The following is a 24,049-nucleotide window of genomic DNA, read 5'->3' on the forward strand; positions in this document are numbered from 1 at the left end:
TAGAGCCACGGGCGCGCACACAGACCCGCGATCGCCCACAAAGAACGTCTCTCAAACATCCGCAGGAGGTCGGTCGGGAGCCGGCAGCCTCCCGCTCCCACGAGGCGCCGCCCGCGGGCCGGGCCGGGCCGGGGCCGAGCCGCTCTTCCTTCCCGCCCAAGATGGCGGCGGCCCCGCCCCGCCGGGCGGTGTCCCGGAGCCCGTCCCACGGCGTGGGGTGTATGACCGCGCCGTGCGGCGGGGAGGGCAGGCGGCAGCCGGAGCGGGGTGTGCCGGGTGAGCAGCGCTGTCCGGCCGCGTTCTGGGCGCTCGGGGATGGCTTGGGTCGGGGCCGGCCGGGCAGCGAGAGGGAAACTTTCCTCGCGGAGCCCTCCTCGGCCGGGACTCCGGCCGCTCTCTCGCGGCCATGTTGGGAGCCGGGGGCTGCCCGGGAGGAAGGAGCGCCCCGGCGGGAGGCGGCGCTGGGCTCCGCTGTCCCGCCCGGGGCTGGGGCAGCGCCGCGTCCCGCCGGCAGGGAGGCAGGCGGCGGGGCGGGCAGGACCCGGGGAGGGAAGTGTCGGCCGCGGGCGCTAGCTTGTCCCAGGGCACTGAGAGAGTTGGGGGCTCTCGGCAACGAGTTCGTCTTTGGGAAAGGGGAGAAACAACAACGGCGGCGGCCCCGCGGCGTTACGTAAGTGCCCGAAACTCCTGGACTCGTGACTCCGCCGGGGCGCCGTGAGGCGGCGGGACGGGCGGACGGGCGGGCGGGCGGGCGGAGGGCGCTTCCTGCCCCGGCGGGCTGGGGCCGCGCTGCCCCGAGCCTTGGCGGCCCGGCGGGGCTCCGTGTCGCTCTCGGAGCGGGGCGCCCGAAAAGTGTTGGCACTGTTGTGAAAAAACAGCGGAACCGCGAGCCGTGCGGCTGCGAGCATAAGGTGCTATTTGTTTTCCTCTATGAAATTCACCTATTTTGAGGGGAGTGTAACAGGTCTGCCAGAGATACGTATGGCCCGTAAACTGTTTTCTGAAAGTAGCTCGAGAAAAGACAGCCGCATGTTTTTCCTCTCGCCTCATTCGGAATACTTTGTTCATAGGCACTCATGTTTATAAATGGCAAAACTGCTCATCGCGGCGAGAAAGCGATGGGTGATTCTGCTGAGCAGCACGTCCTGGCATCGGCTTTGTCCCTACTGAGGGAAATAGCTGTAACTCGAGTTTTGACATAAAGCATCAGTGCAATGGTTGTTGATAGCCAAGAGGACCTTTTATATCCTTAACCAGAGATCAGGAATCGTCTTTTGGCTGAATTGATGCAAATGGTTCCAGAAGCATCATTAAGTTCTAATTCAGGCTGTCCTCAGGCTGTGCTAAGAGTTTCTGAAAGGGTTGATGCTTATTTGAGAAACACTATATCTGAAGCTTCAATGTGCCTAACAGCTTAAGGTCAGATGAGGTTAATACAGTAGGCAAAGTGACTCTAAAAGCAGACCCACAACACAGGAATCTTTCAGAACCGAGACTGCAAATTCCTCTTTCTCTCATGAAATAAGGAGAACTTAAATATCCAGATCTTAAGTTCTGATACTTGTCTATTGAATTATTTTAGGGATGCTTGTCTGAAAGAAGGGAAGTATTTAAAAGACAGCAGTGTAATCGGTGCTGAGATCCTGCAGATTAATTGCTTTGTGTGCCGTCATCAGCATGCAGAATGGAATTGGTTCTTTAGCTCAGAAGGCAGTGCTCTTGCTTTTAGCCTCTAATCTAAAAACTGTTGACTAATCCCAATGGGTAATAGGAATCCCAGTGTTGTAAAATGTCTTTTATATTAGCTCAGTTTCTTAAATAATACTTTTCCAAGTGTTTTAGTGCCACCAATTTTGTTGAAAACAACAGTGAAAGTGAAGTGTTGTATGCCTGAGTCCCAAATTCTTCCTTCTGAATGCAAATCAGCTGTGTGCCGTTTGATGTGTCTGAGTTTTGCTCTACATACAAGCCCACATAGAGGAAGTTCCTTAAACACTAAATAAAAACTGTTATGTAGAAATTTTTAGCTGGAGAAGCTGGTTCAGTTTCCACCGTTGTATTCTGTAGAAAGAGAATACCATCTTTTCACCTGAAAAGCAAGCTTTCATTAGATGCAGTGATGAAATATTTTTTCAGTAAGAGCTTTGTTCTGTTACCCTTAAGTCAAGGGATGAGCTTTAACCATAGTAAATAGACATGTCCCCAGAGTGACAGATCTATCCATAGTATCTTAAAGCGCTTTGGTTTACAAAAATTATCATTGGTAAAATATTTGCTCTACTCAAAAGGTATGGTGGCTTTTAAGTTTCACTATTGTGCTTAGTGGATGCAGGATAGCTTCAGAGCAGTAAAGAGATGGAACTGCAATTTCAGGTGAGGCATGATATGACAGAGCATTGCCAAAAGCCCCATGAGAGCCGTTATGGCAGAATACGAACACTGGTGTCATACACTTACAGCATTTTTAGTGGCTTGTCTTCGCCAAAGAGGGCTAGAGGTGTTTAAGTGAAAGTTTAGGGTCAAGGCATGGCACATAGATAAGGCAGAGTTGAATTTTTTAGTACTTGCAGACCTCATTTTCTGAAAATGTATGTTAGATAAAATGTTGGAAGTGGTGTCCTAGCAGACTAATGGCATGCCAGTTTTTGGGCTTATTAATGGGCGATGTCAAATAAGGAAATCCCAGTACTAACAAATAATATGATTCTTAGAAGATGGTAGGTAAAAATAAAAAATTTTTGATTTTTGTACTAGGAAATGAAACCTTGTTTTGTACAGCTTCAAATGGTAAAGGCGCTTTTGTGACTTATTTCAAGCTGTGTTAATATTCAAGCTTACTTTTTTCCATTTAATTTTTTTTTAAGTTACAGATCATGCTTATATATGTATATTTTACTACTTTCCTGACTTAATTCAGTATTTAGATGAAAGTATGATATTCCAAAAGAGAGTACTTACAGGCAAATGTGGATTTCTGAAATAGAAAAACGTATTTAAAACTTTCTCCCTAATGCAGCAAGTGCCAAGTTTGGTGTTGTAGGATAATTTTTCATGATTCATTGGAGGACTTGTTTTTATAGTTGAGGGGGATGAAAAAGTACTCTATAGATAGGTGTGGTAGAATATGTTTACTAAAGATTGCTTTATTGTTGTTGTGAACTGTAAGATATGATTACATTAGCAAGTAGAGTCCTGCAAATTCAGGACTGCAAGAATGAGTCAAGTGGAAATGAGTCTGTACACATGAGAAGTGGCTTGATTGAGACTTGTACGACAGAGATTCTCCTTTTATGAAAATAAATACTACTGTGCAGAAGTGTTATTGAACAGAAGAGTACTGCATGTTTTTCAGCCTGCCACTTTAATGCTACACAGTCAAAAATGCACACATGTTGACTTTAGTTGCATTCATAGGTAAGAGGACTGCTTCTTTGGATATAATATCTTTTTTTTTTTTGGTCATTTGGTTGGTTTTGGTTTTTTTTTTTGCTTATTAGTGATTGTAAATAATGTAAGGATTTTAAAAATAAAGTGAGTGACTTTCTATTTTTTCTCTTTGCATAATTTTATTTTACAGCAAAACAGTGTTAAATGCATTGTGTATGTAATGTAGCAGGATTTTGGCATTTGTCAGACTGTAAAAGAAGAAAAAAAAAACCAGTTGAAATTTAAGGATTTCAAATACAGAAATGTTGATCCTGCATCACCCTGCCCTCCAATCCCCAGTGTAATGTGGGTTGTAAGAATGTGGGTGAATGTAATAAGATTACATGCAAGCAGTTGGTTACTGTGTGGAAAGGCAACCTCTTGAGAAATTTTACTGATACGAAAAGACACAGGGGGCTGCTAAATAATGATAAATATGATCTTTGTATCAGCAGCTTTAGCTATCTTTAAGTGCTTCTTATGCTTCCAGTATATAGTCTAGAGGTAACTGTTTTGCTTTTAAGTGCTTAGTATGCCTTCTGAAGAAGGAAAAGTAACAGCATGTTTTTTAACCTCTGTATTTATAAAGTGTACACATAATTTGCTAACCAAATTAACAGTGTACCGTACATGCAGCCATTCAGGTTGTCAGCATCTTCTTTATGCAGGTGAACTTCAGTGCAAACCTTTGTGCAGTTTTCCAGTTGTCCTCTATATAGTCTGTACTCCAGTTGCTTTCCATATAACTAAAATAAATCAAATACATCCAACAAGCAGTGAAAGGGAAAAGGGCCAGGGAATGCATTTCCCAGGAAGACCATTACCTACAGTAAGCTACTGTGATTAAGGGGTTCTTTCAGGAAATAACTCCTTGTTTTTACCCTTCTCCTGCTTTAAATTTCTCCTGCCTTAGCTGTCAATACTTGGTAATGTAAAACTTCTGAGAGTGATTTTCAGTGTACTTCTGTTCAGAAAGCTGTGTGTGACAGTGATTAGTTCCCCCTCCATCCCTCTCTCTGATCTAGGTTAGCAGCATTGAGGCAAGTGAACTGCACTTTTAACACACAGGTTATGTTTGAAAAGCTGGTTACACTGAAGATCAACAAATTTTATTTATGGTATCATTGTTCTAGCTTTCCATTTGGCTTTTATTAATAGCTGTCAGATGTTGGTTTTCTAGACCTTCATCATTCATCCATGCGTCACCAGGTAGCATAAGATGTTGATGTAAGAAAGGTCTTAAATCCCTTGCTCAGAAAGAAAATTTGACCCTTGCCATATAAGCTTATGTGTTTTTAAATAATGCTGGATAAATATATTTGAAATACTGCTGGGAAGCAGTGATAGGTCCATGACTGCAGCACTTCAGTGCTGTCAAGCTTTCTGCAAATCTCATGCAGTTTGATTCCAAGCCCTAAGCTGTGTTTCAGCTGCCTGCACCTCTGGGATCTCCCGATGCCAGCTCTGCACATGGTTACTGGGTTGTGAGCCATTTTTGGTACCAATTTGGGCAACTTGTTTCAGTGGTTTTAAATAGCAGGAAAAGGATTCCTTGCAAGCAGTCATACTTGTCCTTAGTCTCTTCTCACTGGTGAACTAGTGGTTGAAGTTACTTGGAGCTTTTTTTAATTAAGCAGTGAAGAGTTTGAAGGAGTTCAGTATGTCTGTATGTTCTGTTTTTCCTACTATAATATTGAAAGTGTGCTCCAGCAGTGTTCTGTCTGATCCTCTTAGGTCAGTGATCAGCTGCCTGGCCTCCTGAAGGTATTTCTACAATATAATGTATTACTAGGGTTACCTCTTAAAGTAGAAATTTCTTAGCTTAGGTAGGTCAGGACCAGGAGAAAGTTGAGGTGATTGTACCTGCTCAGAGAAGAGAAGGTAGAGTGTTGTTACTTGCCTTGTCTTGTTTAGTTTTGTGGAAATGCTTAAAATTACTGAGCTGATAAAAGAAACCTCTTTTTGCAGGTTCTTTTCCTATAACAGGATTCAAGGAGCACATGCAGATGAAAAAAATTGATATAATAAAAATGAAATAGCAATGATGTTATGTTGTTGTGCTTGTAAATTGTGAAACTCCATGGGAAAACTTTGCTCTCTTTTAAAACATGGCTTGCTAAAAGTGAAAGTCCTTTTGTGTTGTAGTACTTTGTAGAAAATTAATGGCGCTGACTACTTGGTAACTCCTTCTAATTTGGTCATGCTGTGAATTATTACCTGTCCTCTAGTCCTTGTTAGACTGTTAGTGAAGTCAGTAACTTCTCTCATAATGGTAATAAAAGTGAACTGAAGGAAACTTAAAACAGAAAACATTTTTTTAACACTATCTTGTTTAAGTACTTGTGCCTAATAAAATATGTGAGCCACTGAACGGGCTGGTGTGTTACAGGTTTGCATTTGTGGGAGAAAAAAGGAAAAGTAAATTCTGTTAACCTGATGAAGGTTGAAGGTCTTTGGAATATGTAGCTGGTCTGGTAGCTTTCAGGTGCTGAAACAAGAAAGTGCCCTAAGATCCAGGAGGTGCTATTTTTAATGTATACTTGTGTCTTACAGATGCATAGAGATCTTTCTGGAAAAGTTCTGTACTTGTCAGTTAAAATTGCTGCAAGAAACATGCTGAAAAACACAATTTATTTCAGTCACTGGAAACCAAATCCTCTTTTTCCCATTGACTGTGAGATGGTCTGGGTAGCCATTAACAAGTTACCTCCATGGGTGCTGTAATTATCCATAACAACAACAAACCACACAGCCAATCTCGTTTCAGAAAAATGCTTGCAAGATGGATTTGGCAATAGTTCTTGTAGAACAGCTGCATCTGTGTTTTTCTATACTAATGATGCTGTGTCCTCTCCTCAAAAGAATTGAAATAGGTCTTTTCTAAAATTTAAAACGTTAATGCAGTGGGTTCTCTTTGTTATGCTGGATTGACAAAGGTGAGGTAGGATCTAGCTTGCTCAGAAATTAGTCAGGTCCTTTTGACTGATTTTTTTTGTTCTTTTGTTGTTTTTTTTTACTGGGCTAAAACCAGTTAAGCTGTTCCTTGAAAAGCCGTGTATCAGATGGGAGGGGCACGCCCGGCGCCTGTCCAGGCGGGCTGGAAGGGAGGGGCGAGTCCCTGCTGCCAAACTGGAGAGTAACGTTTTTGGGAGAGACTCTCCAAACAGCTCAACAGTTGGAGTAGGGAAATGCTAAATTATAAACATAAAAATACGTCCCAGTGTTTGGTATCACTGCCTGGTCAAGTGATCTTTTAGGCACTGACCCAGCAGATGGGGTTTGTGTCTCCTGAAGCTTCTTGAGGTGGAGCAGGATCCCAGGCTGCTGTCCTCTGCCCTTGACTCTTCAGGCACATTTCAAAGGTGTTCATCTGTTGTCTGTGTTTCTTCTGATGTCTTTTATCTGCTTAGACCTGTGGAAAACTTCAGAAGGAGCTTCAGCTTTTTTGGACTTCAGCTCAGTGGAAATTAATTTTGAAACTATAATTCTGTGTATCTCCCCAGTGCTTTGGTTAAGATGAAAGATGCAGTTTGCTAGCACCAGAAGTTAAGCTAAACCACATTTAGTGCTCCTAAATATATGCAGATGGCAAGTCAAAATACTAAGGTGTTTTCCCATGATAACAAAAACTTGATCTGAATACTGGACTTTTTTAGTCAGTTGCTTATTAATTAATTTTAAAGGGCACACTTGTGTCATGTAGTTTATTAATACATAATTTTTAGGTATACAAAATATCTGCCTTTTCACTTGTCCCTGTTTCAGTATGCTGACAGCTGCAAGTATTTGCTGTGCCTGTAGTTGCCTGGATCTTGTTTTCTGTGCTTTGAGAAATGAGTTTGTTAAAGTTGAGCATTATTCATGGTGGATCAGGCCGGCCTGTTCATCTCTGCAGAATTCAAGCTTTCAGGGTTCTTGGTTGTGTGCTGTGGTTTGGGGTTTTTTGGGATATATTTTTGGTTGGTTACTTTTATAAAAATTCCTTTAATTCTAGCTATTTCACATGCATGTGCTAGCAACCTCCTCTTTCACATCTTGGACAGTGTCAAGAATTTCTTCATCTAAATATGGCAGCATCTCAGCTCCTGAAGTGCTGCTCAAGCCAGGTAAGCCAGTGTAGGTGCTTGGGAAATGCTCAGCTTATCAGGAGATGGGTGAGGGCACAGAGAAGTTAGATAGCTGCTCTGTTTGCTCCAACCCCTGACTACCAGGTAGGGGATGGAGAATTTGTGTTTCTTCCCAGCAGCAGCTCTGTCTCTATCATGCCATAAGACAAAAACAGTATCAGCTACCATGGTTTATTGTAAATAGAAACCTGACAGTGGTAATAAGCAGCTGACTTAATTAAAAAGTTGGACCTCTTACAAGAATGTTCCTCCTGGACTTCTGCAGTGAGGTATCTTCTCCCTTAAGAGGCATTCAGGGATGACTTGCTGTGCTGCAGGGGACAGAAGGGAAATACAAGCCCTACCAATTGGTCTAGGGGTGCATTGAGGCCTCCTGATCACGTACTTCCCTGTGGTACAAACCCTTCAGTACTGCTTGCATTTCATTAAAAAGTTGGACCTCTTACAAGAATGTTCCTCCTTTCATGTTTTCTCCAAGCAGGAGAAGATAGTGGGAGCAGCTTTGAACTCAGTAATTCTGTTTCTTTCATGGGTGCCACATGTTTCTTGCTTGGAGCAGGGGTGCTGCTGTTCCTGCACGTGGCCTTATGGCCAAGGTGGTTCCTCTCATTCTTCATGCAGGGCAGGTTTAAAACAGGCCAGACGTGTCTGGTGGGACAGCCTTCTTCCACATGCCTTTATTTTCTTTGTGTCTCCTCTATGATTACTTAGAATTATAACTCTTCTGGATGTGGGAGTTGGACGTTGTTTACAAGTTTATGTTGGTGTTCTATTTCCAGCTGAGGTTTATGGTGTTAAATACCAAACCTTGTGAGCAGCTAATGTGCAGAACTTAGATGGTTTTGCCTGCATACAGCAGCTCAAGGACTGTGGTAATTGTTCAGCAGAGTAACCTGGACAGTAAAACAGCATTGCTGTGCTCTTACGGTGCTAATACATATGCTGCTTGGCAAAATTTTCGCCTTTTGCTAAAAATTGCTTTCTGTACCCAAATGAGCTTCTGAGTAGGTTAGGGAATATAAGGTCATACATCTTGAAAGATGTCCCTAGAAATGATTTCTGTCCTGAAGATAGAATTGGCCTTTCTAGGCAGTCTTAATTCAGGAATTTGTAACTGATTTTGATAATGCAAACTTGAAAAGCAATGCACTTGCCATGGAGGTTTGATAATAAAGTGAGTTTTTTTGTTGTTGTTATACATTTAGAAGTATTTACATTATATGAGCAGTTATACACAACTGGTCAACTGAAGTGAAAGAGCAGTCCTTGCTTGTAAGATAGAAATTAGATTATACAAAAATGAACTGTAATTTGCTGAAAGAATTACTAATTTACAAGATGTCAGCCAGTTAAAACAAAAAGTTTTACACTGTAATTTCAAGAAGAATTTTAGTGGGATTTGCTTTGTGACAGTCACGTGCAGGCGTTAAAACAGTTAATTATAGTTTGTATGAGCTGTCATATGGATCATTATAGTAATTACAGGTTTATGATGACATCCAGCCAGACAAATGCATGGATTTGCTTTCATGACTTTCATGATGTAGTTGGACATGACTATATGCTGGACTCAGAAATAATCTGAAGTTTCTAAACCTTTGTCAAGGCAGAGTATTCACAGGCTGCACAGTTTGAAGTAATGTGGTTGCTGTTAACATATTTCCGGCATGGTTTCTGTGGTTGATGCCACAACACTGGCCAACAGGTTGAGACAAATGAATGGTTAAGATTGCTGGGTCATACTGGATATACCAGTAAGGGGGTGAGTTGGCTAATCTGTTTCCCCACACTGGAGCCATTACTCCACAGGCTTGCACAATGCAGGAAGATGCGTCTTCATGGGGAGAAGAAAAAAAAATGCATTTATTTAGAAAATCCTAAAAATCATGAGATTCATAAAATAAGACTTGGGAGGGGTTCACAGCAACACCCTCTTTCCTGCCAGTGTGCTGCTGGTTGCTGCTTACACTGTTTCTTTATAGTGTTCAGAATGATATGTTGCAAGCATCTTTGCATCTCTAATCTGAAGAAGCCTTAGTGTTGCCATCATCTTTTTTAGTGTTTTATCATGCAGCTTTTTTTCCTTTGTTAAATAAAAGTATCTATTAAGGGTGTGGGAAATGGTTTGAAGATTCAACAGCTTACATTGCCATAAGGAAAAGGTTGGTTGGTTTTTTTTTGTCTGTAAATCAAGTCATAGTTTCTGTCCCACTATCAGTACCTTTCTGAACAAGGCAGCCATTAACCATGTCATTCAGAAGTGATTATCTGGATGAAGACTATGCTGAAGTTCAGAGGGATTTTATTGCCTCATTTCCTGCTATCATCTCTACCTTGATAAAGTCTCTTAAATATCTCTGCTCTTCTTTCTTTTCAGTATTGTGATTAAGCTTTTTGTTATACTTGATGCATCTTTTATATTTTATCAGGATTATCCTCTAAATGTTTACCAGCTGGTTATGATAATGATAGCAAGACTGTTAAATACAACAGTTTGGAGAATACTTTTTTGAAGAGAATCATTAAGAGAACTGTTTGTTATAAGGCTGTATTTCTCTTTAAGGGACAGTTGTTGTCTTATGTTTTAAATAGCATCCATCTAGCTCCAGCATAGGACAGGCATTTAGTTGTTGCTGTCATGTCAGCTTTTAGCAGTGATAAGACCTTTAGAGAACATTTGTCATACTCATATCTCCTAACAACATAATATTTTTCTGGGTGAAATTTTTATTTGACTTAACTTTAGGCTCAAATTGGTCCTTTTGCTATTTAATAAAAAGCAACTGGTGAATAATGTAAGTATATAACTAATACTAAAAAAGCCATCAGTTAATTGTTACAGAGGTATTTATGTAACTGTAGATAATTGAATGAAATTCTAATACATTAAAAAATGAGTTGATGGATACTGAACACCTAATTTTCCTCAGTATTTTATTTTACATGCTGAATTACAGAAATAAAGTTTAATTGAATGCCTCTTCTTATATTATGTTTAATCCTGCTGTTGTTTTTTGCCCTCCCTGCCAAGGGCCATAAAGATGGCTTGTGCATGAATGCTTGGATTCTGATTACAGCTGATGAGATCTAAGTCCATGGAAAATGTAATTTTGCCAGCCAGGACAAGTGTCAATATCATCCTTCTCTGGATGTACTGAAGGATGCAGGGTAGGAGGTGTAACTAGTGATGCTGAAGTAAGATTTAAAACATGCTGATTTGTCTTCTCACTTGTATCAGATCTGCAGTACATGTTTTTAGTTCAGCAATTTTCCACACTAAAACTATTTTCAATGCATTAAACATGGATAAGTTTCCTTAAACAGGTTGCACTTCAGAATTTTACACTTGTAGTTTACTTGACCGTAATGCAAGATGTCAAATGGTGCTTTTAAGAGCAATATATATAATACTGATAGAGGTCACCATACTATGTTACAGTACTGAGATGCCATTATAGCTGGAGCTTTGTCCACAAAAAGTAGTGATACTACTGTTTTAGACAGAACTTTAAGTGAGGGATGTATGAGGGTTCTGGGTAACTTAATTGTTGGTGTTTATACAACTATAACTCAAATTAGCCTGTCTTCCTTGCATAGGTAAAGTGCAAAAGGAAAATTTTATGAGTCTGGTGTGATAGTATAATATATAATGATTATTTGAAGCTTGTTACTAAAATACTTCCATTTACCTAAATGACTGATTCTGCCTGATGAACTCTTTTTAGGAAGAGTGTGATATTTTCCTCTGTGGATCCAAATAATGAGTCATCTTACAAACCAGTAATTTAATGCACATTAGATATCTGGTCTGCAAATAGTTCTTGTCTGTCTTTGGTTTATAATTTACTTGTTTCTGTCTTGCAAATTTTTTTTTATTTTTCTGTACCTTTCATATATGTTGTGTGATTAAAGTATAATGAAGCAAAATTAATTTCTGTTTGAAATTTCTGTTTTATGCAGAACTTTCAAGTTGTGGAGTCAAACATGATGAAACCTGTAGCTTTTGCCTGCTATTAATAGACTTAGAAACTTCTATGAAGCATGTATGTTACATTTAGGTAACAAGGAGAATTGTTTAATTTGAATGTATGTGGTGTAGCATAGTTGATATGTATGTGCAGGTGTGAGAACAAGGGCTCTCTGTGACAACTGGATAATTATTTAGAAGTTTATTGGGTGGCAAGGTATAACATGCTTTGATTTAGATAGGCTGTTTCTGCATTTTCTGTCTTTATTTCTTTTTGTACTCGTCCGTTTCTGACTCTTTTTTCTTCCCTACATTTGCCTCAGTGCACCCATATCTATATCTAACTTGGCCATTCTGATGGTGTGGTTAGTGACACTTTTTTTTGGACCTGTGTTACTGAATCTGGCTTTGAAACATCCAGGATCCTGCTGCAGTTTTAGGACTGGATGGACCTCTTTGTGATCAGTTCTGAGCTCTTGTGCTTTTTGCAGCAGCTTAAATATGCTTCTTTTTCTTTAAAGCTGTCAATTTACTATTAGTATTCATAGGAGGGGATAAACTGCCTGTGTCCTGAGACCGTGGCTCTGAGAAATACAGACTGCCTGGTTTGTATTAATGCAGTTTGTTAAATGTAGTTGTTAACAGCCTCTAATAGCTGTTTGCAAAGATGATGATAGATGAACTGACAAACACAAGGCTAGTAATATTTTTCTCCTTTGAAGCAGTGTTGAAGAAAAATGATAAAATTAGATGCTTATTATTTAACATTTGTTAGCAGGGACTGTACACTAGACTTGATCTGTTCTTGCCCAAGCCAGAAGTAATGGAACACTGCCAGTTGTGCTGTCTTGCTGCAGAAACTTGGGAATTTGGGTTGTGTCTCTCTCCTGCACATCCTCTGTGCCTGTCCTACAGCCTGAACGGAGTGCTGGTTGTGATGGTAGCATATGCACTGAGCTGGGGTAAGGAAATGATTTTGTGCTGAGATGTATGCAGTCTGCATCACTGTGCCATAACATCTTTTAAATCTCATTTCTCCCCTCCAGCACCTTTCTTATTTGTGGTTCTGCTTATGATGCTAATGCTAACTGCTACAGTGCTAATGTACTGGTAGTGTATTGGGTGTAACTATGTCAGTCAGGGTTGCATTCTTTTTGGTTGACTCCTTATGTCTGTCCTTAGCTGCAGCAATTCTGTGCAGTCTAGTCTGTCCACTATCACAAGCAGAGCTAATATCTGAAATAAACATTCTATTTTAAATGAGATCTGTAGAAGCATTGAGTCCTGGGAGATCATTGGTTTGGTCTCTGGGATACAGTGGCAGGAAGAAAAAATTATGTGGAAAGTGACTTGTCAGTGCACAGCAACCCTAATAGAATTATTTTCCTGCAGCAATAGTTTGGAATGTTAATAACTGTAGAAAGTGCATTACTTCCTTAGCATGGATTGTGTTTTAGGTAAGTGGATAATTTGTTAGTTCTTCAAAAATTTCAGTCTATTGTTTGATAACATTGAAGGTGGCTGTTCTCACCAACAGGATGCAATTGTAAAACTGGATTGAAATAGAAGAGCAAGAAGATCTTGATAACATATTTTGATATCTTGATAACAGAATTGTTCTTTCTTTAGAAGCTCCTTGTGAATAAAAGGGGAAATAACTTAAACGTCAAAACCAGTTCTTTATATTGTAGAAGTTGGGGTGTTCTGTGTAATGAAATATTTTGTCACCTTTATATAGCATATTATGCCATGGAAATGAAAGCCTTTGCCAAGCATTTTCATCATGACAGGTACTAAGAGTGTGTGTGTGAGGGACAAATGAAAGGTATTGCAGCATTTTGAGAGTTGAGATTTATTTATTTGGAAAGGCTGCTAAACCCTGCTTATGAAGTAGCTCTTTGTAGCTACTTTTCTTATAAAGTGACCTGTCTGTGTACTTTTGGTTTGTCTGGGGGCAGGTTTTGTAATGTTTTGATTAGCAGCTAGTATTGTGCTGCTGTCTGGACACAGCACATGAATCTGATGTCTGTGAGGACCATCAATCAATCACAAATGGATCTACCCTGCATAAAGGCCTCAGGACTTCTAGGAGTTTAGGAGTTTGTGTGCCAGAAGTGTGAAATTAGTCACATATGATAGAAATCTGAATGATTTCACAGTATCCATAAACTGAGACTATATGTAAGACACTCTCCCCTTAAGTAGAGTTGTCTAACCTTTTATTTCGAAGCCTGTAGTTCTGGTTTATTCCTCACTTGCTTGAGGAAGGATTTGAGCATGTTTTCAGCAATTTGCCATCAATCAGGAATCACTCTGCTCAGGTCTTGAGATCTTGCATCTTCAGGGCAGTAATACATTATCTGCTTCTCATGATGGCCAGCAATAGAAACTTCAGAATAAAGTTTAGCTGGAAGAGAGGAGGATATTGGCACCCAGTTCCAGGGCATGATAATTTGCTATCTCTTACAATAGCTCTGAATATGCTTTAAGAAAAGATTGCAATTTTTAAAGACTGGTAATTGATAACTGCTTTTGGACTGTGACATTTGGGGTTAAAAGTTCTGTCGTGTGTCCAGACAATATTTAATTTAAATCTCCTTGGTCAATGTGCTCATGAGAGGAAGAGCTGCACTTCTTGTAACTTTAGCTCCCGTCAGTTAGGGATGTCTTCTTGTATTTCTGGTCTATTTTGGTCATATTTCATGATTGTTTGTAATCAGGATGTATTTTGGGTAGTTTTCCGTCCATTTCTGAACTTGCTTCCTTTCTTAGAAAAGGCTAGTGAAGATGTGTGAGCATTAGTGTGCATAGGATTTCAGAAGGATTTAAAATTTTTAGTTCTTTAAAAACTCAAGATAAAAATATCTGAATGCTTATTCTAAAAAGCCCAATCTGTTAATGTGGGAAAATACAATTAATGCCTTGGAAAGGTGGAATTGGCAGCAGCAGTCTGGTATTTATGGCCTTGAGACTGGCAGGTGGGAATGTTTATCCATCACAGAAAGAAGTTTCAATCTAGAAGAGATACAATTTATCTTGTCTTTTGTAATAGTCCTTAGCTTTCCCAGGATTCTTGCTTAAGGTCCAGTTAGTGATTATTTTCACAACAAGCTCAAAATAGTCTTCAGTGCAAGTTCTGGAGCAGTGTCTCTTGATTTCAAGCCATGATGATTATTAAATTATCTTGGTTGGAGTTGTTTTCTCTTAAATTGTCCTAGGGAACAGTTAATTAAAACCTTTAGGTTTTTTCTGCCCTTGTTTTCTTCTCCCAGTGACTTGTATTTTGAAAGCTTTTGCAGTGGCCTTGAACTGAGTTTGCAGTTTATCGGTGGGGAGCGCAGGCTGAGCTGGAGCTGTGGAGCAGCGACTGCTTCCTGCAGGTGGCTGTGACTTAACACCAAGAGCTTGAACCCATCAATATTGTGTTTGTGGGGGTGGGGTGGGAGTAGTGTTTTCCCCTGTGGACTACTGAAAGCATTTAACTTGCTGTAACTTGTAGATCATTTGTATAAAAGTGTAAGTTCGTAAGTGGTGCATATTGATTTGTACCTGCAGAAAAATGTATTTTCTGGGCTGTCTACTTCTCATTCTGATGACAGATGTCCTTTCCCACTTCATGGAGTACATGGGATTACTAAATAACTTTAGACTCACCCTGTGACTGAGGCCTTGCTTTTTAAATTTGAAGAGCTGTTGGTTCGGTTTTGATGCTTGCAAAGGCTGTTGATTTCTCTTATGTTGTTAAGTGGGAAATGTTCTTTGGCAGTTAATGGCAATTAACTGTCATTCCAGATCCTGGGCTTCAGCATTCAGGCACCTGAATTTGATTTTGGAGCCCAGGACAGCAACAAGTACACATAAAGAAGCTCCTAGTTTCTTTTCCATTCTCTTCTTCCTGCTTTTTACTTGGCATTTACTTGCATTTGTCTTCAGCTTCTGCAGATCAAAATTGTTTTGTATTTGGTAGCTTTATAATTCTCCTAACCGTGAAACCAGTTAACACAATACTCATGTATTGTAACTAATGCTGTGATACATGTAAAGAAAATTCAAAAACAGTGCTGAGAAATAACTTTTTCAGAGGTTCTTCTGTCTTGAGTCAGACTTAGATACAAGATAATGTGTGCAGAGCTTAAAAAAGGTAGTTGTATCTGTGCAAGCTCACTTGTCAGACTACTTCAGTGTGAAACAAATTACACTTTCAAAGCAGTAACTTAAAATGTGTGTGATCACAGGTAACATACTTATTTAGATGAAGCCTGGTGAGATGCTTCATCCCTGATTTGTAAGGACATATCTGTGCTTTGATTCATAGGAGGAAGATTGCCTGGATCAGGTTGTAGCAGAGTGATGGAGTCTGAGCTGCATCAAGTCTGAGCCTTGTTTCAGCCCAGTTTCCTTTTGTTTGTAGGCTGATGCTGTATTGATGGTAGGACGTGCAGATTAAAGAAGAAGTAGGTGATGTAGAAGACTTCCCAACTTGGAGTCATGTAATGAAGGACAGGTAGAAGGCACTGGAGTGTTTGCTGCTCTGCTCTTCACTCAAAGCCGTGGCTTGTAGCAAAGGGTGTTGTGAGCATCAGCCCTGTGTGAGGCATGGGGGAGCGTCTTCTGTGTGCTGAGAAAAACTGTCCACAGTACCTGCCTCTGCCAGACTTCTCACTGCTCCATCAAGCACAACAGCTCAGGTTCATGGCTGTACTCACAAGGGATTTGAAAGGAGCAGATCTGGATTAGGCTGGCAGGATTTGCCTTTGCCAGACTTCTGCCTGGGAAACTCTGGGGCAAAAGAGGCTAAAGAGTGGTTTGACAAGTTATGAATCACTATAGTGACTTCTTAATTTTAGTTCCCTCTTGGGCACCTTAGCTATCTCACACAAGAAAAAATATCTTATTTTTTACTTGGGGAGCAACAAGATGGGGCTTTAATCTATAATTGGACCATACAGTTCATTAGCACTTCCTGAAATAAAAAAATAATCTTTTTTAAACTTGGAGCTGGTGCAGGTCACTTAGTGTTTCTCAGGAGCAATTGTGAGCTCTGTGGCTTATCCTCTGTGTAGGTTGCCTGAATGTGATAGATGCAGATGTGGTTCATGTAGGTGAGGAGGGAGGGACTGTGGGACTCCTGCAAAATGAAGGCAGCAGCAAGCAGGTGATGAGCCACCAGCTGTGACTCACTCCCTGTTCCTGGCTCAAGAGTTTGCCATGAAAGCAGGTGTTGTGGGGCATGCAAGCTGTGGCCTGTACAAAATGTTTCCAGCAGGTAGATTCATGGTTTTGGCCCATGATTTGAGGTTTACATACTGGAAAAAATGAGCAGTAGTGAGCTAGCATTGGGGAGTGTGGTTTCCTATGTGAACAGCAATTATATAATTTGTTTGTTGTGTTAAAACTAATGTGGGTCTCCAGGCTGCTCAGTTAACTTGATGTTTTTGTATCATTAGAATTTGAAATGATGAATGATACTTCCTGTTGCTATCTGGAGTAGGTGCAGGAGGTTTTACAGAGAAATATGAGCATTAAACCAGGATGCAGTAGCCTTACTAGAGAGGAACTAGTTTGTTGTTGGAGGCTCTCAAATGCAGTGCTGTCTGTGTGATAAAGATAGCTGTCAGCTGCATAGAACATTTTTACCTTTGGAAAAAAGACTAATCAGTTGCTAAAAATTCTTAGGTGTTAATACTTATTTAAATCTAGCCCAAGTCAATGCCTCTCAGCCACCAGGTCCTGTTAGATATTTTAAGAAATGTGGGGTTGGTACCTTCCTTGAGGAAGGCTGCTTGCTGTTGAATTCAGTCATCTTCTAATAACAAACTTTTTCTGATTTTAGGATACTTGTGAAAGATGGTGGATCGCTTGGCAAACAGCGAAGCCAATACTAGAAGAATAAGTATAGTGGAAAACTGCTTTGGAGCAGCTGGACAACCCCTGACTATTCCTGGCCGTGTTCTGATTGGAGAGGGAGTCCTAACAAAACTGTGTAGGAAGAAGCCCAAAGCAAGGCAGTTCTTCCTATTTAATGACATTCTTGTTTATGGTAACATTGTCATCCAGAAGAAGAAGTACAACAAACAGCACATAATCCCACTGGAAAATGTCACTATTGATTCCATTCAGGATGAGGGAGACTTACGGAATGGGTGGCTTATCAAGACACCAACAAAGTCTTTTGCGGTTTATGCTGCCACTGCTACAGAGAAGTCGGAGTGGATGAACCACATAAATAAGTGTGTTTCTGATTTGCTTTCCAAAAGTGGGAAGACCCCTAGCAATGAGCACGCAGCTGTGTGGGTGCCGGACTCGGAAGCCGCCGTGTGCATGCGCTGTCAGAAAGCCAAGTTTACGCCTGTCAACCGTCGGCACCACTGCCGCAAGTGCGGCTTTGTCGTGTGCGGGCCTTGCTCGGAAAAGAGGTTCCTGCTCCCGAGCCAGTCTTCCAAGCCAGTGAGAATCTGCGACTTCTGCTATGATCTTCTTTCCACGGGGGAGATGACTGCTTGTCAGTCCGCTAGGTCAGACTCCTACAGCCAGTCACCTAAGTCATCCTTAAATGATGTGTCTGATGATGATGATGATGAAGACAGTAGCGATTAAGGACCAAATGTTTTTCCGTGTGTTGCAAGTTTCAAACCATATGGAGCTGCTTTTGGGGAAGTCTTTAGTGAGATTCCTCAGAGAAATCCTGTTCTAGCCATGAAATATGCCTGAATATCTTCAACTGCAATGTGCCTCAATCTATGAATTCTCTAGACAATAGTTGTTTTTGTTCTCTGCAGGGATAGACTGGTGCAAATGTTATTAGAATATTTTCCAACTTAATTTACTTGAGTTGTGTTTAAGTTAGACTTTTGTGGAAGATTGGAGAATGGAATGTACTTTCTTAATTTGACAACCCATACTTTCTAGTGTTTCACATTGGTATGTTAGGTGGGTTTTTTTCAGAACTAGGGAGGAAAACTGTGAGCATGCACGGGATGATGATGTTTTTGTTAATCCTGTAGACGGTCTTATTTTTCTAGCCATGATATATAATTAATTACAAGGTCATCCAATGCACAAACCTAAATGTCACAAAACTTGGAAACTCTTGTTTTGCTGTTACTTATGACTTCCTATGCCAAGCAGTGCCTTGTACCAATTGTGCTGATTCAGGATGAAACAAACCTATTTTATGTCTGTACTTGCCTAAATGCTGGTATCTGAGAGATTGTTGGTGCTATTGAAAATAACTGCTGTGTACAAAGTGGAGCTTTGACAAGGTCATAACTGCACCCCATAGTGGATGACGGAGTCCCAAATGGTATGTCCTCACCTATGGACTCTGCAGATTCCCACAAGCTTCAGCAACTTTTTCCTTGCAGAAGTTGTGTTGTAGGTTGGGATCTTGAGATGAGAAACTTAGGGAGATTCTTCATGGGGATTTATAGACTTTATTTTCAGAACAGTTACTAAGTTTAAAATTTGGTAAATGTGTACAGAAATTCTAGTTGGGTGATAACAGCATTTGGGTGTGCTAGCTTACATATTTTTGGAAGTAATTCCCAAAGATGTCACAATTTTTTTTCTTAAAACACTGGTGAGAGTACTAGGGTTTTTCTTTCCCCCAGGAGTTTTATTGGCTTGTTTAAAAATAACCTCATATTTTGAACAAGAAGCCTGCAAGTATCCTTGTAAAACTAGCTTTCCTTTTTACACAGCTGACCTCAGGATAAATGTGAGATGCAAGTTACTTCATTTTAAATGTGTACCCAGGACCAAGAAACATGTATCTAAGGACTATCATGAAATTGTCAGTGCAGAAAATGTCTCTATCATAGTGTTCACTTTAATTTCTTGAATACAGAAGTGTCATGTTCCCATATAAATGCAGAATTTCCACTTGCAAAGACATGTTAAACCCCTAAATATATGTTCCTGTATTTTTATAATGATAACCTCAATTTTGAAGCAGAAAAACCTCTTTGAAATAGTTGTATGGATATAGTAGCAACTGACTTTATACAAAAAAATGTTTAACTTTTGTATCTATAAATGACAATTTCTGCACTGTTTGCCTTGGTTGGCAATAATTGGGTTAAGTATTTATTGAATAAACAATCAATGCTGCATGTTGCACTAGTCTCCCATTCTGTATGCTGAAAAGTGTCAGTCAGATTTTTTTTTATAAAATTTAGCAGAGTACTTCAGAGCTGTATCCCTCTGTGAGATTTCTGGTAGCTAAAGATGCACTTAGCATCTATGGAGAGGCACTCTACATTCATACTTTGCAAGACATTGCTTCAGGTGAAAATTGTATCAGTATTTTTAGCCTAGACATTTTCTCAAAATAAGGCTTTCTTTAGAAGCACTGAGGAGTATTTTCTCTACTTGGAAATAAATACAAAGGGAAAAACACTTTGATACAGACTTGGGACCAGGAAGATTCTGTAAAATTGCCAGATTGTATATATTGAAGGCCTAGTGGAAATAAAGAGTTGCATATACTTTTTCCTTGAAAGACGAGGGAGTGGTGACCCTGCAGCAGGGAAGATGGGCTATTCTGAGAAGGCATTTTGCGCTAATAGTGCTTACTTTTTGTACCTTTTGGTATTTCTATTTTGGGAATAGAGACTTGCTAGCTTCAGTTTTTCTACAGAATCAAAGTCCAAACCTCCCTTGTACATACTTTCCAATGACTAACAATTGTTTTCTTCCTTATCCAATTGTTTCCTCTTTCATAAATTGTCAAATATTAACTTGTCTTACAGAGTCCATCTCCTTGTGTACTTTCCCCTTGTTTTTCCGTATGTTTTGCTTTTCAGCATCTTTTGGTGGTGGGAAAAGGATTTCTGAGAGTTAGATCACATCTGTATTTTGAGAATGTACTTGTACCTACTTCATATGTCTTTTTATCTGTGAATGAAACTTGCACTGTGCTGCACTGACCCCTGAAGCTGTAACCAAACCAATGCGTGCATGTGGAATTTTTCATCTGAAATTGTTGTATATGGTCCAAGCTTTTTAAAAAGCATTAAAAAATGTGTTTTATGGAAATATCCCATTCCTCAGTGATATTTGTTTAAAACTTTACAAAATGGACTGAACATTGACTTCTCTTCTACTTAAAACATTCTGAAAGGGCTCATTTCATACTTTGTAATCTTGTTCTGTCAAGTTATTTTATTTACAAATACATGGCATAGCTCCAAGCCTGTGTTTTAATTTTCTTTAACTGTAGTCCTTCAAAGGTGGGAGAAAATAGGGCAGCTGGTTTTTTATATTGGCATATAGTTTAACAGCAGGTTTATTCATTGTTAGGAGATATCAGTAAACTGGGAGCATAAACCTGCAGAAGGAGTTTTAAGACTAATTTTGAAATAAGTGTGGTTATGTGTTTAGAAGCTACTTACACATTTAAGGAATGATTTAAAAGAAGTATGACCAAGCACATTGCAAAATTTGTGTTTTGCTGGAGTGGTGTTGGTTGCTGGAACTGACAGTTCTAATCACTGGAAGAGGCTGGGGGGCCCTGCATTTGGAGTGGCCCAGCTCCAAAGCTACAGGTCTGTTCTTGGCCCTGTCAGACCACCCCTGGGGACAAGACTTTTTAGGGTATCCAACAGGAGAGGTACTTGGTACTTTTCCCAAAACTTCTGCACTCTCCAGATTATAAAATAGTGATTACATATGGGCAGTCTTTGTATTTTATGTACTTTTTGGTAGCAGTAGTTTTAACCTCTTTATTTTTTTTTTTTCCCAAATTCAGTGAAATAAAAGCAACAGTGTGCATGTCTCTTGCAAGACTCTGCAGTCAGTTTCTGCTTTATTGAAGATTCTGTATTGGAGAAAGAAATGCTTGCTTTAGCTGAGTTCACTTTTTTTTTCCTCTTTACCAGTGCTTCATAGTTCATTTACTGGAAATATTAAAGGAAAGGGAAAAGTCTTTCTTTTAAAGACTTTAGTTGAACACTACTAGTTTTAGTTTTTGCACCTAAACTGCCATTAAGATAAATTCAGCTGTTCTCTGTTCAGATTTTATGCAGCTGAATTTGCTGTAGCTGTAATCTGAGGGTCAAGCACTGCTACTCAGTTGAAACAAAGTTTAACAAAATGGGAGAGTGGATTAATGAGTGCTGAGTGTGCAGTGGGGCTTTTAAGGTCCTGCCTCTAACAGGCAGATTATGAAAATCACATTCAGAAACCTTGTATTTATGTGAGGCTTTCCCCCCAGGGGATACGCTTAAACTAATCTCTTGATGCAAATGAAATGGTGATTTTCATAGTTGCTGGTTAATGTTTGTGTGGAAGCAGATTATGGATTGTATTATGATTTTTGTATTTTCCACTAAGCCCTGAACTGAGAGAAGCATGCCTGGTTCTGTTAGCAGATACAGACAGAAAAGAGTATTGATGTCGCCCCTTTCCCCTCCAATAGCAAATTATTATAGTAAATATTGGAAATTCTTTTGGCTCTCTATTGCATTTCATTTGATGAAATCTGAGCTACTTGTTTGTGCCTGCAGTTGGTCTCTTGGCCAGAGCTGGCTCCTGTGACTCATCGGGTCTCTCCCAGCACTGGGAAGAATCTCTGCTCTGTTCCCTTGCCGTGATGGAGTTGGGAGCTGCTTGGGAGTTCTGGGTCTGCTGTCCTGCACCAACCTGAACATTCTCTGAAACTAATTCATGAGTAAGAAATTTGAACCGTAGTCTTTGGAATAAAATTTAGTTGCTCTGTAAACTTCTAATTGTCTGTGAAATACCGCATGTGCCCAGATTAAAAACCAAGATGTTTCAACTGTACTTGGACACATTTAGGATAAAAACTAACAGAGTGAATCAGTTGAGTTGACAGTGAAATAATATGCTAAGGAGCAGAAGGCTCCTTAGTCACTTAGTGTGTCTAACTTTTCCTATCTAAGTCAATGAATCTGTCCCTTGAGATGAAGTTTTACATTTGTGAAACTCACAGTTACTTGTACATAGTAGTTTTAAAAGTTCCATCTCAGGTTAATTTCTGCAAGTGTAAAAGGCTAACACATAACAGCAACAGCAGCAAAGGCCAAGGTGATGCCAGGAGGCCTGATTGCACTCACAGCCTCTCCCTCTGCCCTGTTCAGGGTCATTCTCAGTTACACAGAAGCTAACTGGATTAAATGGTAAGAACTTCTCTAAAAGGAGCCTCCTTTACAAATCCGTTTAGACAAGATGATACCCCCCACACTAAATAAGTGTTAAGGCAGAAAGCAAGAGATTATTTTATTCAGATATTCTGAGGCATAATGCTAATGAGTTCAAAGACTTAAATCTTTCAGCTGTCAGATCTTCAAGAGCATTTGTTGACCTTTCTTAGGTAGTCGTTTTTGCTGATGAAAAGTAGATGTGTTCAGCTCTGTTATAGGTGTGAGTGTCTTGCTGCTGATTCATTTTAGCATCTGGCTGCTAGACTAATGATTCAGATTTTTGTCTCCAGAAGCTGTTGCCTTTATGCAAATTCAATCATAGGCTGTGTTGCTGCCTATTTTATTTATAGAGCCTGGTGCTACTGTTGAGCACTTCTAATCTCTGGGTTTGTATCAGATTTGCATAACATCAGCAGTATCTGAGAAATGTGTCCAGCAGCAAAGGAAGGGGATGTGCTGTGTCTGTTGGAAATAGCAGTCAGTTCCTTCTGGTACCTGTTTGCCCCACTCCAGGCTTATGCTGTCTCCAGAATGACAACTCCAAAATGAGTTGGGATATCTGCTTTCATCTGTGTAAATATATAGGTAATTTCCTGCCTTCCCCACCTGGCTTGCTGCATACTTACTTTATCATACTTGCTTTTAAATGACTGAGGGCTGAGCCTGCCTCTCCGGTGTGACCAGGACAATGTGAGTGCTCCTGCGGTGTTACGGCAGGCTGTGGGATATGTACACTGTGCTGGGAATGAGGAAGACAACAGAGCTAAGAGCTACACTGAGGAAAATAAACACTGTCAGGAAAGACCTGGCCTCTCAGTCTACTGAGAGCATGTAAAATGCTGTGGTGCTTACTGCCAGATGCAGAAGGAAAGACAACCAGCTTCAGTGGGAATGGGCTTTAGAGGTTCTGCAGTCTGGAGACTAAAGTTACTATTAAAAGAAAAAAAAAGTCTGTAATAGGTCTGTGAAAGTATTATATGCTTCTGACCTGAAAGTTACTTATAATAACTTGATTTTTTTAATAGATGGGCTTAAGATTGGAAGGATCAACCTGGCTTTTAAACAAGAGTGTTGTGTAATGTTCTTAACAGCACTGAAACAAGAGCATATGAGAGGGAGCGCATGAAAAAGTCTATTTTAAATATTGCTCTCTTTGGCTTTCAGTGATGCATATAGTTTGTCTCATATGAGACAATTAGAAGCAGAGGAAATTTGCCTTCTGTTGAGGTACTTCTTAGTTCACATATTTCCCTTGATGGAAGTTAAAATGGTAAATCCAAGATCTCATTTTTCTGTGAACAAACTAATCTATCTGACTTGTTGCAGGGAATATTTAATGCAAATCAATGAGCATAGTGCAGTTCTGC

The 24,049-nt window shown here is 40.0% G+C and overlaps 1 protein-coding gene across 2 annotated transcripts; it reads left to right on the forward strand.

Moving 5' to 3' along the window:
* Positions 1-141: 141 nt before the first annotated feature.
* PLEKHF2 (pleckstrin homology and FYVE domain containing 2) lies at positions 142-20,711 on the forward strand. Of its 2 annotated transcripts, none has more exons than XM_021543238.3 (2): positions 142-276; positions 17,354-20,711. In XM_021543238.3, exon 2 carries the CDS (start codon positions 17,368-17,370, stop codon positions 18,115-18,117), a length of 750 nt encoding a protein of 249 aa, XP_021398913.1. In that variant the 5' UTR covers positions 142-276; positions 17,354-17,367; the 3' UTR covers positions 18,118-20,711. The 2 variants fall into 2 exon arrangements, with proteins under 2 accessions (XP_021398913.1, XP_021398912.1); XM_021543237.3 differs by lacking the exon at positions 142-276 and adding an exon at positions 417-670.
* The last annotated feature ends 3,338 nt before the right edge of the window (positions 20,712-24,049 follow it).

This window comes from Lonchura striata, chromosome 2 (genome assembly GCF_050655825.1).
Source record: "Lonchura striata isolate lonStrDom1 chromosome 2, ASM5065582v1, whole genome shotgun sequence".
Lineage (NCBI taxonomy): Eukaryota > Metazoa > Chordata > Aves > Passeriformes > Estrildidae > Lonchura > Lonchura striata.

Bases quoted from the DNA above. Each gene is read 5' to 3' on its own strand.
- PLEKHF2 (XM_021543238.3), top strand. From the start codon at position 17,368: ATGGTGGATCGCTTGGCAAACAGCGAAGCCAATACTAGAAGAATAAGT.